General features: G+C 35.1%; 1 protein-coding gene across 2 annotated transcripts in view; it reads right to left on the bottom strand.

Moving 5' to 3' along the window:
* The window catches only part of LOC129246350 (guanine nucleotide exchange factor DBS), a 238,453-nt gene that overhangs the window by 112,968 nt on the left and 112,685 nt on the right, over positions 1–12,800 (bottom strand). For both annotated transcript variants that reach the window (XM_054885104.1, XM_054885105.1), the window contains exon 11: positions 4,741–4,908. In XM_054885104.1, coding sequence (XP_054741079.1) covers positions 4,741–4,908 — 168 coding nt within the window. The remainder of the gene's footprint in view (positions 1–4,740; positions 4,909–12,800) is intronic.

The following is a 12,800-nucleotide window of genomic DNA, read 5'->3' as shown; positions in this document are numbered from 1 at the left end:
CTAGCCAACATTCGATTTTAGAAGAAGACAACAATCCCAAGCATCAAGGCCGAAGGTGTGTAGAGTGGAGGCAGCAAAATGGGATTGAAATGATAAATTAATCTTCACAGCCGCCTGCTGTCAACCCTGTTAAAAATGTTTGGACAATAGTTAATCAAAACTTAAAAAGCAAAAAAATAATATGGACGGCCAAACAGTCGTCACAACACCTTCGATTGCTTTGGGGCCGACTATCTCCAAAACGTACGCAGAAATTAATACAAAGTATGACTAGAATTAGTGAAGCCATTATAGCTAATGGTGGTCACTATACATCATGCAGCCAATCGGCAAAAAGGCCTTTAATGAGGCGATTCATTTACCGAAAACTCGTATCTGTAAAACAATTTTTTTAATCGGTGTATGATATTTTTAGTTTTGTAAAAGAATGAACCAAAAATGTATCCGGCAAAACAAATAACACCAAGGAATATGTTGTATTGCTGTCTCGAAAGCCTCATAACGCTGGTTATATCTCCAAATATGGCATTTTTGTTTCCTTTAAATTTGCAAGCTTTCCATTTAAATGAGACTCGTCTCGAAAGATGATTTCACTGTAAAAAGTGCTTTGTAATTTTAGCGAACAGAAAGTGATTTTTTTTAATAAATTTCTACCATCTGCATAGGTTCTTGAACTGTACACCATAAAGAGTGCACTACGAGGGTTGCTATCTATATTTCTGGTTGTCAGACACCAGTTGACTATTCCCTGGGCAAGGTTGACATATTTTACCATAAACGCACTCAGAGTGTTTTGAAGTGTGAGCCTAAAATTGCTGTTTATAGTGGCTGTAAAAATTCATATCGGCTAAAAAGGTTAATACACAATTTTCGATGTGAATCAACAAAATAAGAATGCGTCGATGAAATAACAGCGTATAGTATATGGCAAGCAAGCACCTTTAGCACCGTAAAAAACAGGCACCGTGAATTTTCTCAATGCCGATGTTCACTCACCGACGAATACCAGGAAGGTCGTCCAAAATCAGCTGTTGTGCCGGAAAATATCGATGCTGTGTGTGAAATGATTAAAGAAGCTCGTCATACTCTATAACATTTAGGCATTAGTATGATCTGCAAGATCTTGTTGTGCTAAAAAGGTTTGTTCGCGTTGGATCCCACACAATTAAAAAAAAACGCCCTGGAAATGGGATTGGACAATGGGCTTCGAAAATTGGTTCAAAGGATTTTAAAAGTGTATTGATTATTATGGAGAATGTTTTGAAACACAATAAAACCATTTTGAACCTCCAGTTTTCAATGCGATTTTTGGATGTTCCCAAGATTAAAAATATTGCTCAAAATACACATTTCGGCATCAAAAAAATATCGAAACTAATACGAGAAACACTGTAAAGGCTATACATACACAAAGACGAGTTCCCGTGACCGCTTATCATTAATCACTTTATTATTATTCAGTATTCTTAGTATTCTTTTTTATTTTACTGCGTTCTTACTATTGGGTATAAAATATAAAAGGCAACCCTCGTACCTAATCTATAACAGGACAGGTCTTTTTAACCCAGAAACATGGCGAGTTTTACCCCAAGGCTTGAGCAATTTGCCTTTCGCTCAATAAACAAATATCAAATGTTCATTGTTCGCGGATCGGGCTGCTGAAATTTTCTGAAAATAATCAGTATTTTTATCGAAGAATGACTAAAAAAATTTGAGATTTGAAATGACATCAATCCACATGAATTACTACTGACTCCACTATATCCACGTTAATGACACCTTGAGAAAATTCAAGCACTTCAACAGAATATCAGATCTGTTGTTAAAATGCAACACCACTGTAGGTAAAAATCAAATTTGATTTAATGAAAAAAGGTATGCTTTTAAAAATTTGTATGACTATAAAGATGGCATTTGCTTATTCAGTTTATTTCGTTATATTAAAGCAACATTTGAAATTTTAAATTTTCATTTGCAACATAAATTTTGCAGCTTTTAATCAGTTCATGTATTGTAAAAACATAAAAAGTCTTACCAATGCAGTTCGTTTCCTAACAAAAAAATAAAAATAAAAGGTAACAAAAATTTTGAAAATTAGACGCGTGACCACGAATCTCGGCAGGTATCTCGAAAAAACTTGTCCAAAATGCATTTGTTAATGGTTCTCGATGTATCCCGGCGAGGACTTTTTTCAACTTTTCGTAGCACTTGGAAGCCAGAATAACGCTAAAAAGCTGTTTAATTTGTTACTTTAAGGTACATAATTATTTAAAAACAGAGCTATCTGGTAATAGATGTGAATAACTTGAGCCAGATTTCGAAACTATTGGTCAACTAGGTTTTTTAGTTATTACTGACACAAAATAAGAGGTCTCCGAAAAAGCTCTTTAAAGCTGAGTAGTTATTGAAAATTTTACTTTAAAATTTAGGTAGCCAAGCCATTTTTGTAATTCCTAATTTGTAGATAAAAATTTTTAACGATAGCGCCTAGAAATATAGAACATTTTCTTCTAGCATTTTAAAGATCTAAAATAACTAAAAATTAAACTATATCTGCTACACATTTCAATGCATGGACGGTATACTAGTATGTATGTGTTATGAGTACAAAATGACCAAAAAAAAATTTAAATTTACAAAAAGTACAATATTTTTTATGCAGGTCAAACAAGCATTTGCTCTGAATTTCTTGCTTGCGCTGTTTACTGGGTCAACATTTTTAGATGTTTTTTATTACACTAAAATATTCATAATCAAATTTTTAGTGCGTTTACTCATTGCTACCGTCTTACCGAGTACTTGTTTGTACCTACTTTGGCGAAAAGGAAAGGGGAGTGAAATAAGTACATATATCAAATGTATAGAGCGTATCATCTCATACGCATCTCAATTAAAAACGTACCGAATGCTTATGGTTTTTCAACATTTTACTTAGACCGTTATAATACTCGTAATTTATTAACTCAAAAGAAAGAATGTGTGAACCAACAGGCACAAGTGTGACCAGTGGCCGCATTGAAGCATGGAAACAGAACCATACTCGTAATGTAACACGTGTGCTATGGTATATGGAAGTAGGTATGTTTGCACTGTGTTTGTATGTACATAACTGTAGTGCATTATATATGCTTACATAGGCATTTACATATTCACAAATGTTTATGGCAATGTAAAATTACTTAAACGCGCACATCTGATAAAGGCGGCTAATTTGTTACACACATTTTTGAAAATTACCCAAAAAATTGGTGTAAAGAAATGTTGAAGAAATTCAGCCGCAGTGGTTCAAAGCACGTCTATGAAATCGTCAGAAGTGATGAATCTTGGATTTACAGATATGCATATGAGCTGGAAAGAAACCAACAATGGTTAGTATGGGTGTGCCAAGACTAGACTAGCACTTCAAAGCAAATGTTCACCTGTTTCGCCATTTTCGGAAATTATGGTATCCTAATTGTACTACTGAAGAAACTTAAAACAGTCAATTTTGAAATTCAGAAATTTTTGGATAGTTAAGGATAACCAACCGCGGGAAAAAAATCATCCTTCACCAAGATAATGCGAGTTTCCAAGTTTCGGCTCACACAAAAGATCGAATTAATAGGTCGTGATTCCTACATACAGCCCTGATTTGGCATCTAACGGTTTCTTTTTGTTACTAAAAGTTTTTTAACGTCTGAAGAAGTTGTTAAAAGCTTTAAGTAGCCCGTTTTCGAGGTATCTACTTCTGTGTATAATAAGAATGCTTTGGAAATTTTTTGAACTGAGTATGGAAGTGTATTGAGATATTTTGAAAAAGAATAAAGCCATTTTCATTATTATTTTACTGTTTTCATTATTGGGCGTTAAATATAAAAGAGAACCCTCGTATATGTAAATAATGTTACATTTACTTAAAAAAGTGTACCTATTAATAACAGTTTCATGGTTTAATGTAATTATATACTACTAGCAAACCCGACCCGCTTCGCTGGGCAAAGACACGGTGGGTCCACGTTTTGGCATATATTTCGAGACCCTAGTCATCAATAGGTATGAAAATTACCCGACGTTAAAGCACTTATCGACAGCTTTCATTTGATGCCCATATTGCACATCCACAAGCAAAGGTTACCCGGGCCCACGTTTTGACCTATATCTCGAGACCCCAGTCACGGAGCGGCATGAGAAATACTCTGTACTAAAGCATTCACCAACAGCTTCCAATTGATATCCATATTGTACAAACACATTCTAGGGTCCACGTGTTGGTCTCTATCTCGGGACCCTAGTCACGGAGCGGCATGAAAAATACTCTGAACTAAAGCATTCACCAACAGCTTCCATTTGCTACCCATATTGTACAAACACATCCTAGGGTTACCCGGGTTCACGTTTTGGCCTATTTCTCGAGACCCTGGTATCCGATTCTTAAAATTTTAAAACACAAACCATCTACTGAATAGTCCAAACAAAGCCTAAAAATTTGGTTTGGATGGGTGAGCCCGTTCGCGAGTTTTAACCGAATATAGGGACAGATTTTCACATTTATATATATATATAAGAAGATATACATATATAATTTATACACATATACGTATATATTTTTTAAAAACTGCGCATCCAGCTTTTTTAGTGTAATTTTTAATTAGATAACTTCTGTCACTTTTACCATGACTAAACACATTTTCGAATTCCCCGCAACCTCAAATGTTCTAAAAATTCTTTAATGAATGCATAATTTCTCTTTTTCTCACTTACCTTATGTTTTCGTCGTAGCAAATGTGGTGCACCTCCTTGTGGTTGCAAGGGCACTGCCGGTTCTGGTGTAACTGTTTGCACCGGACGCGGTGGTTTTAAAGCCAATTTCTTGAGACTTGCAATGCGTTTATCGCACATTAAGGACACATCATCGATTCTTTGGAGTACCTGGAAAATAATTATGATAAATATATTTGTATAATCGAAACTTAAAGTACAATCACAAGTACAGTTGAAACATAGTACAAAAGTAAAAATATTAAGTATCTTAAGAACATACTTGGATCATTTCGAAACTAGTTTAATATTTAATATTATTAAGCAGGATGAGTCCCGAAAGCAGCTTCAAACTAATAGTAATTATCGGTTTTTCTAGAACTTACTCTTCACGTTCATGTCAAATTTGAAGCGAGGATGCCTATTCTAAAAACAACCAATCTAAGAATAATTTTTCCTGGTTACAACTGGTGCAGGAATTTCTTGAAAAGCTGAATATCTTAGAGCGAAACAATCAGGTGCTCATCTTATGGGTTCCAGGGCACATAGGAATTACAGGGAACGAAATGGCAAATATGTTAGCCAGCAAATGGGCAGTCTCCCTATTTATAGGCCCAGAGTGGTCTTATTCAGATATTAAAATAAAGACAGGGAAGCTCATAGTGGGACAATCTACCAGATTTATCGCAATAAAAATGAATGAGCCTTAACCAAAACCGATTGTATGGAATTAAATAAGAACTGCTCGGTACCCGGGTATCTGGAGCTTTAATATACATACACACTTCCGCCGCCGTAGCTGAATGGACTGGTTCGTTAGTGCACGGGCATTAAACGCCAAAGTTTTTTCTAATGGCGATCGCTCCTTGACAGGCAATGCCAAACTTCGGAGAGTATTTCTGCCATGGAATAGCTCATCATAAAAGACCATCTGCCGTTCCGAGGTGGCATAAAACTGTGGATCCCTTTTTTTGTGGAACAACATAAAGACGCACACCACAAATTGGAAGAGAAGCTCGGCCAAACAGTCAATGAAGTCAATGAAATGCCAGTTATACCTATATTGTTTTTTACTTTAAAAGGGCTAATTACTTTTTTATGCCTTCGACTCGTTATGTTTGGCCGCTGCTTGCTTGATGAAAAATGTGTATGTGAAAGCAACAACACAGTTACTGGGCAAGATTCGCCACTAGCGAGTATTGCTATATCCCATAAAACTGGTATAACTCACTATTTTCAATGCTGCCAAGACTCTTTTCCGATATTTGGTAAGTTTGATTAGACCGCGAACATACATATAGAGCAAATTTTTTTGCTTGAACTTTGCGAATTCTGTTTTGTTTCAACTCTATTGCTTGAAGAACGAGAACACAAAGGATGTTGATAGAACACGATCATTATATAAATATAAGGAGTTGAATCAACAAATGTTACCCAGTATGAACGCGGTTTTACTAAAACTTATTAAGGGTCAGATACCTGTAAAATTTCGAACAATCTTTTTTTTCATAAAATGTTAATATATAATATATAATTTAAGAATATGTCAAAAAATTTTAGAACGTAAGTTTAATTAATTCTTATATTATAGATCGCCAACCGTGACGACTCTATTCTTTGCGTTCGAGCGCTTTGAGAGGTTGAATTTTTATGTATGCAAACTTTAGACGACGCGTTTTTCTCAAAATTTTATTTTTTGAATTGGTGAACTCGAAAAGTTATTGACCGATCTCCCTGAAATTTCGGACACATCTTTTTTATGATATTATTTTCTATGTGAATTTACAAGTTTTCGAAAATTTTTCGAAAAAATAATTTTTTCGAATCAAAAATAGTAGGAAAATTCGCCCCAAAACTCATTTTTTTAACATTTTATTCCATGCATTTTTTTCCCCATTTTTTTAATTCATATAGAAATTATGGCATTAATAAACAAAACAATTTTTGGTTTTTGTATTCAGGTCACTGACGCCGATGCTACAATGCCCGCCTATTGAGAAGCCCCGCTGCGGCCTTCCTGGAAGAATTGAGTGTACATCCGCCATTTTTAATGATTAAAATAAAAAAAAAGTTTTATTTTTTTATTGTATAATATAAAAAAACTGTATGCCAATTTTGAAAAAAATATATTGACGTCTTCATTTGAAATAATTTTAATGAAAATCAGGGAAAATATGGCCGGTTAGAAGTATCTGTCCCCTTAAATGCTTCTAGAAAAATGTAATTTTTGGCAGCCATTTTCCAGTGCTGCCAATATAGGCTTATTTATACCATTTGCTTCTTCTATTCGCCACTTGCTAACTTTTGGTTTACGGTTGGTAACGCTAAGTTTAACTACCTTTAACGGGCTTTATTTTTAGTGGAAACGGGAATTGTTATCAACCGTAAACCAACGGTTAGCAAGTGGCGAATAGATGAAGCATTAACGCATTTACTGGCAGTGAAAAAACTGTCCTACGTTTTGTTTATGATGACCGTTGTTAAGATTTTAAAATCCAATCTTATCAATACTAATTTTATGAGTCTGGGAAAAATACTTTTGTTGTTTTTACATATTTTATAGTTAATAGCTACGAGAACAAAATTTCTGGACCATCAATTTGAAAGAGAGACATCTGATATAAAAGAAGAAGAAATTGACCCATATTTTTGTAGTAATTTTTTTTAATATACTTTATTTTGTTTGATATTTTTTTTAATTCCTATATATTATTTATTTGACGTTTCTAAAGCGCTCTCCGGCACTTTGTTTACATTTTTTCATAACGCAGACAAAAGAGATCTTAAATTCAACCATTATTGTATTTAGTTCAATTGGAGTATAACAATTACATTCACATTTCTAGGCTTTTCTACCCACAGTGATCAATTTCGTGTTTGTAGAGCTTTTATCTATTGTGTGCATTGTTAGCCTTTTCATTTTCATTACAGTTTGTTATGACGCCAATAAAAATTCTTAACACAACAATCCGCTTAAACAACTAAGAACAGCTTCAGCGGCGCGACGCGGAGAAAGCGATGGAAGGAAAGCTCACCTATGCACCTGAACTCAACGTGAAAGAAAATGGTTTAGGAGCGTGTGGTAGGCGCATGCGCGCAATACGAAGAGTTCAAAGTTTTATATAAAAAGAAACAACAACAAAAAAAAAATACTAGTTCATAAAGCACAATGTCGGATTAAATGCAAAAGAAATAAAATGTTCTACTTTCATTACTTTAGAAATATGTTCGTAAACGCGTACGTAGCTCACATAGCAAATGAGAAAATTATGCAGAGTCTAACAGAGAGCAGAAAAAAGAATAAAGTAAGACCTTTTTAGAGTCAATTTTAGGTCTTACTTTAGACCTTTTTAGAGTCAATTTTATATTTATACTTATACATGACGCGCACACACATGCATACCAAACATGCAATCCTACCTGTATGTAAATGATAATGCTCGTGAGCACGAAATATTGTCAGATCACGCATGCGTGACGCCGGTCAAAAACAAAAGTGCGCATGCGTTCGCTCTTCGCTGTCTTTTTTTCGGATGCTTTGAAGTATTCCTAGTCGTGTGTGTCGTTAGACTAAAATTGCTCCCTGGGCAACAGGAAAATATACATATTTTTATGATTGTAGGCTTAGCTTTTGTTGGCATTGCAAAATTCGTCAATCCGTTGAGCGAAATAAAAACATTTTTGCGCAAAGTGCCGCAAGTGGTGCCACATGCGTTGCACTTAGCTGAGGCTTTCATACAAGACTTACAAGAATTTTATAAAATCCCAATAGTACTAAAAAAAACCTCTGAATTTATTTCATTTTGATTGAACAATTAAGGCATTGAAAAGTGTTTTGCACATACACATATATATGTATATGTATATATGCATGTAGATGTTGTCCCCAATATGTTTGCGAAAGTCGTTTGCATGTTGAGATTTCTTTGGGATTTATTTTAGCCGCAAAAAGCTCTTAACTTCGTTGTTATTTTCACTTTTATTGACAATTGCATGTAACAGATTTAAACATACATATGTGTATACACATACATACGAGTATAGCTCCTACCTGCATATGCCATTAATCACCATTACTGCTGACGTTTGATGCTTTGGCAATTTGCCACAATTGCAACTTAACGTTTTTATTGCCTGCATTGCCTGTAACTACTCGTATGTGGGCATTGGTTGCACATTTGCTGCGGGTTATATTGACAGCAGGCGTGAAACGTCAGCATTTAGCTACGCATACAGGCTGTCCGACTGACCAACGAAATGTGTGCGCATGCGTGTTTTACATTATGCCCATGTCTTGGATTGTGTGCAAGTGTCACTTTCATTATTGACGAGCAAAAACGAGCACGCACGCAATAGTGCAAAAGCGAGTACGATAAAATGGATGCAAGAGGGCAGTAGTTACATTTAGGAATATGGTATTACTGAGTAGAACTATTCGGTATTGATATAATGATTTCACCAGAAGTATGTAGTTACAACGAATGCTTGACCTTTTTTATATGAAGGGCAACACTCAGCAACTTCAGCAAAAACATAGTAAAAATCAACACAATTTTTAAGCCACTTGAAAGTTGCATTTTATTATAATATATCAGAAATCGTAATTTTTTCGAAAAATTCTAATTAACAAGTTTGAACATTCTATGAAAATTTGTTGATTTCCTTTTTAATTTTTACAAAGTTTGAAACTTAAATTTATATATTGGTTTGGGGAATAAGTTCATAGCATTTTAATATATTTTCTTTTATTTTACAACGATTTGCTTGATGTTTGGCAAAGTTTGGGTAAGTATCCATCCGACAGAACACTTTCTGCTCTAAAAAACTATTGTATGTTAGTTGTATTTTTGAGTTATTTAATTTTTTATTAGTTTTGATGCTTAGAAATGAAATACCGGAGGCAAAAATCAATGAGAGGTGGGAAGAGGTTGTAAACAGCAGCGGCGAATATATAATTGATTAACTTATTGATACAATTATTGTTTTTTGCTTAATAAAAGTCTTCGATAAACACGCTACGAACTTATTATCCAGAAATACGCTCGAAGGTTTGCCATTGCCTGCCGAGGGACGACCGCTATTGGAAAAAAACCTTTTCTATCATTTTGCTGTTTCATGCACGGAGATAAAAAGCTACTATTAAATAAGAAAACAAAAATTACATGGCTATGGTTTTTAATTTAGTTTTAGGAGAAAAAGGGGGTTCAAATTAATAAATATTTGGGTTTGCCGAATTCAGTGTAGGGGGCAAGTTTGTAGAATATGTGGGGGTATCGGTTACAGGAACTGATAATTAAATAATAGAGTTGTTGTGCTAGAACAAATCGATGCTAGCCATCAATTGATAATGTAAGATCGTCATGTGACATATCGTGGGAGAGAGGCATCCATGGCCATTTGTGGGACCAGCACACATTCAATATTGCATGAACATGTGGTCATCAAGAAGATTTGTTCTCGATGTATAGCGCATAAATTGACAACTGCCCAAAAAGAGCCTCCATTGGTGTAAAGAAATGTTCAAAAAATTCAGTCAAGTTGGCTCAAAGTACGCAAAAACACTTGCAGTTCTGCAGCGTTCTAGCCCGGACTATCGCTCTTTATGTAGATTGTCTACATAATCGCTGATCCAATTCATGAATACTGCGGAACTGATTTCGATTTTTGGCTGTGGGGGAACCGCTGATCCACGGTTGTACAATTCATCGGCAATTTCGTACATATAAGTACCTACAAGCCTGTTTTGTCTTGCGGCAGAATTAAGCTTCTTCTTACATTCTTGAACACTCTTTGAGGGTTGCTTCGCGTTCTCCAGGGCCCTCAGTGCAGCCTGACTGTCACTGAAAACTCCAATCTGTTTCCCGCTCTATCTGCACTCGATTATCCATACGGCTACTTTCAGGATGAAAAAAACTTCCTTTTGGAAAACAGTTGCCATTTCCCCCCATAGCATAGTGATACTTATTACTATCGTTTAAGTACCATCCGGCTCCAGACTCTATTTCATTCTCGGACCCATCGGTAAAGAAAATATCCGACAAACCTCCGTGCATGCATTCTGGATTGCTTCATTGCTCACGCAATGGAAATCTGACATCAAATTTCATTCAGAGTGGTACACAACCATTTGTTTGTCAAACTTATTTTCGAAGAATGAAGGAAAACCAACCGCCGATGCAAGCTTCCACGTATGGGATCACACAAGAGAGTTTTTGAGCACTTAAAAAACCGAATTAATAAGTTATTCGCCTTTCAGCCCTGATTTGGCACTGAATCATATGTTTTTGTTTCCGCACATCAAAATTAAATGCGAAAATTTTACTTCGAAGTCTTAGGGTGTATTTCTGAAAAATTGAAATATTGTATATTTCGGAATAGTTAACTGAACTTCAGAAAGTGTCCAATGTACCTCAAAATAGTCAATTATAAATATTTAAGAAATGCTAAATGTAGAAAAAATAGACACTACTGCGGAACGGTCAATTGTATTTCAGAATCCATCTACTTTTTAAATAAAATTAGTATTTTTACTAACTAAAGACTATTTTTTCTTCCATTCTTTGTACTTCAAAGAATCTTTACCGCCTTATCGCGTTGTGAAATTTAAAACCTCTGCATATTTAGTATATTTGTGCCTTTCTTATCGGCAAATTTGTATCTAATTCGCCTTCCAAAAAATTCAGTAACTCTCTTACACTTTTGGAGAGACTCGCTTTTCATGTTTTGAAGGAATTTCTGTAGGAATTTCAAAGTACAATTATGCCGAATTTGCTTCTTTGACTAGAGTTCTATCGGAGTTAAAAGTTGTTCCTGATTTGGACTCTACCCTGCCTCGTTGAGCTGCTCGTAGCTTATTATATTAAGTATTAGCTAAATAATTTGTACTCTTGTCAATAAGAATTTTTTGTTCATTTGGCCAAATACCATAAATGAATAAATCATACAATCGATGAACACGTTTCGGTGCCCATTCGCCGGCAATCAAAATTTAATAAATATAGTAAATATACGAGGGACATCTGATAAATGCGCGATCTAAAGTGCATAGCAAATACTCTTCATCATTTTATCAGCCACCGCTTTTGCAAATCTAAACACATATACTTACAAATATATGACCCCCTAAAATTTAGAATTTGGTCGTTCGCATAGCATTTCGTAATAAAAATTTTATTGGCACTTAGCAGCATTAATAATGTCTACCAACTACTGCGATGGTTATAGCTTCAATGCATTGAAAATGCATTAAAATGGTGTCATAAATAAGAAATCAATTAAATCATTAATATATCAACTAATGCGCCATAAACTATACATTGATGAAAGCTCAAAGTGCAATAAACTACTTGTCATTAATTATCGAGTGGCATTGAGGTAGGTGTCGGCAATCTCTGTGCAATCAAAAATGCGCTGGTGAAATGCTAGCGAAGGTAATTTTCATACTCGTACACACATGATAACGGTAAATATCTGTGCAATATGTATGCATGTATGCATGTAGTTGTGAATAATGCCTTCCAAGGAGGCGCTAATATATCATTTACTTTCTTTACAAGTTGCATAAACATTAGATTCCTGATGTAAACCCGAAAATTTGTTTTTATTTCAATTTGATTTTATTGTATTTTAATCACTTTCCTTGCACCGCGCACGCTGGTATTGGCAATACGATTAGTTAGTCTTCTATGTGAATATATGTAGGCATTCCGGCAATGGACATTTCTTATGCAATCTGTTGTCTTTGAACTTTCGCTGCTTGGTGGTGGGCTGTTGGCCACCTTTTGGCTGTCTGCTCGCCTGAAGTGGGTGCAGTGCGGCATCACAACGGATCGTGTCACGCAGCGCTTTCACTTTTCCAATTTACCGCACTCAACTGTTGAGGATGTTATTTATTATGATTTTTCATTTGTTTAGTTTATCATTGTTATTGTTATTGCTATTGCCAGCTGCTGCATCTTCATCCTTGCAATATTGCTAGCAGTGAAGTTATCTATTACCAATGTAGTTGTTTTTTTTTTCTTATACTTATTGCATGCCTGCACGTATGTATATCTAATGACAGA

The sequence above is a fragment of the Anastrepha obliqua genome, chromosome 4 (genome assembly GCF_027943255.1).
Source record: "Anastrepha obliqua isolate idAnaObli1 chromosome 4, idAnaObli1_1.0, whole genome shotgun sequence".
Classification (NCBI taxonomy): Eukaryota; Metazoa; Arthropoda; class Insecta; order Diptera; family Tephritidae; genus Anastrepha; species Anastrepha obliqua.
This window is presented reverse-complemented; position numbering and strand designations above follow the sequence as displayed.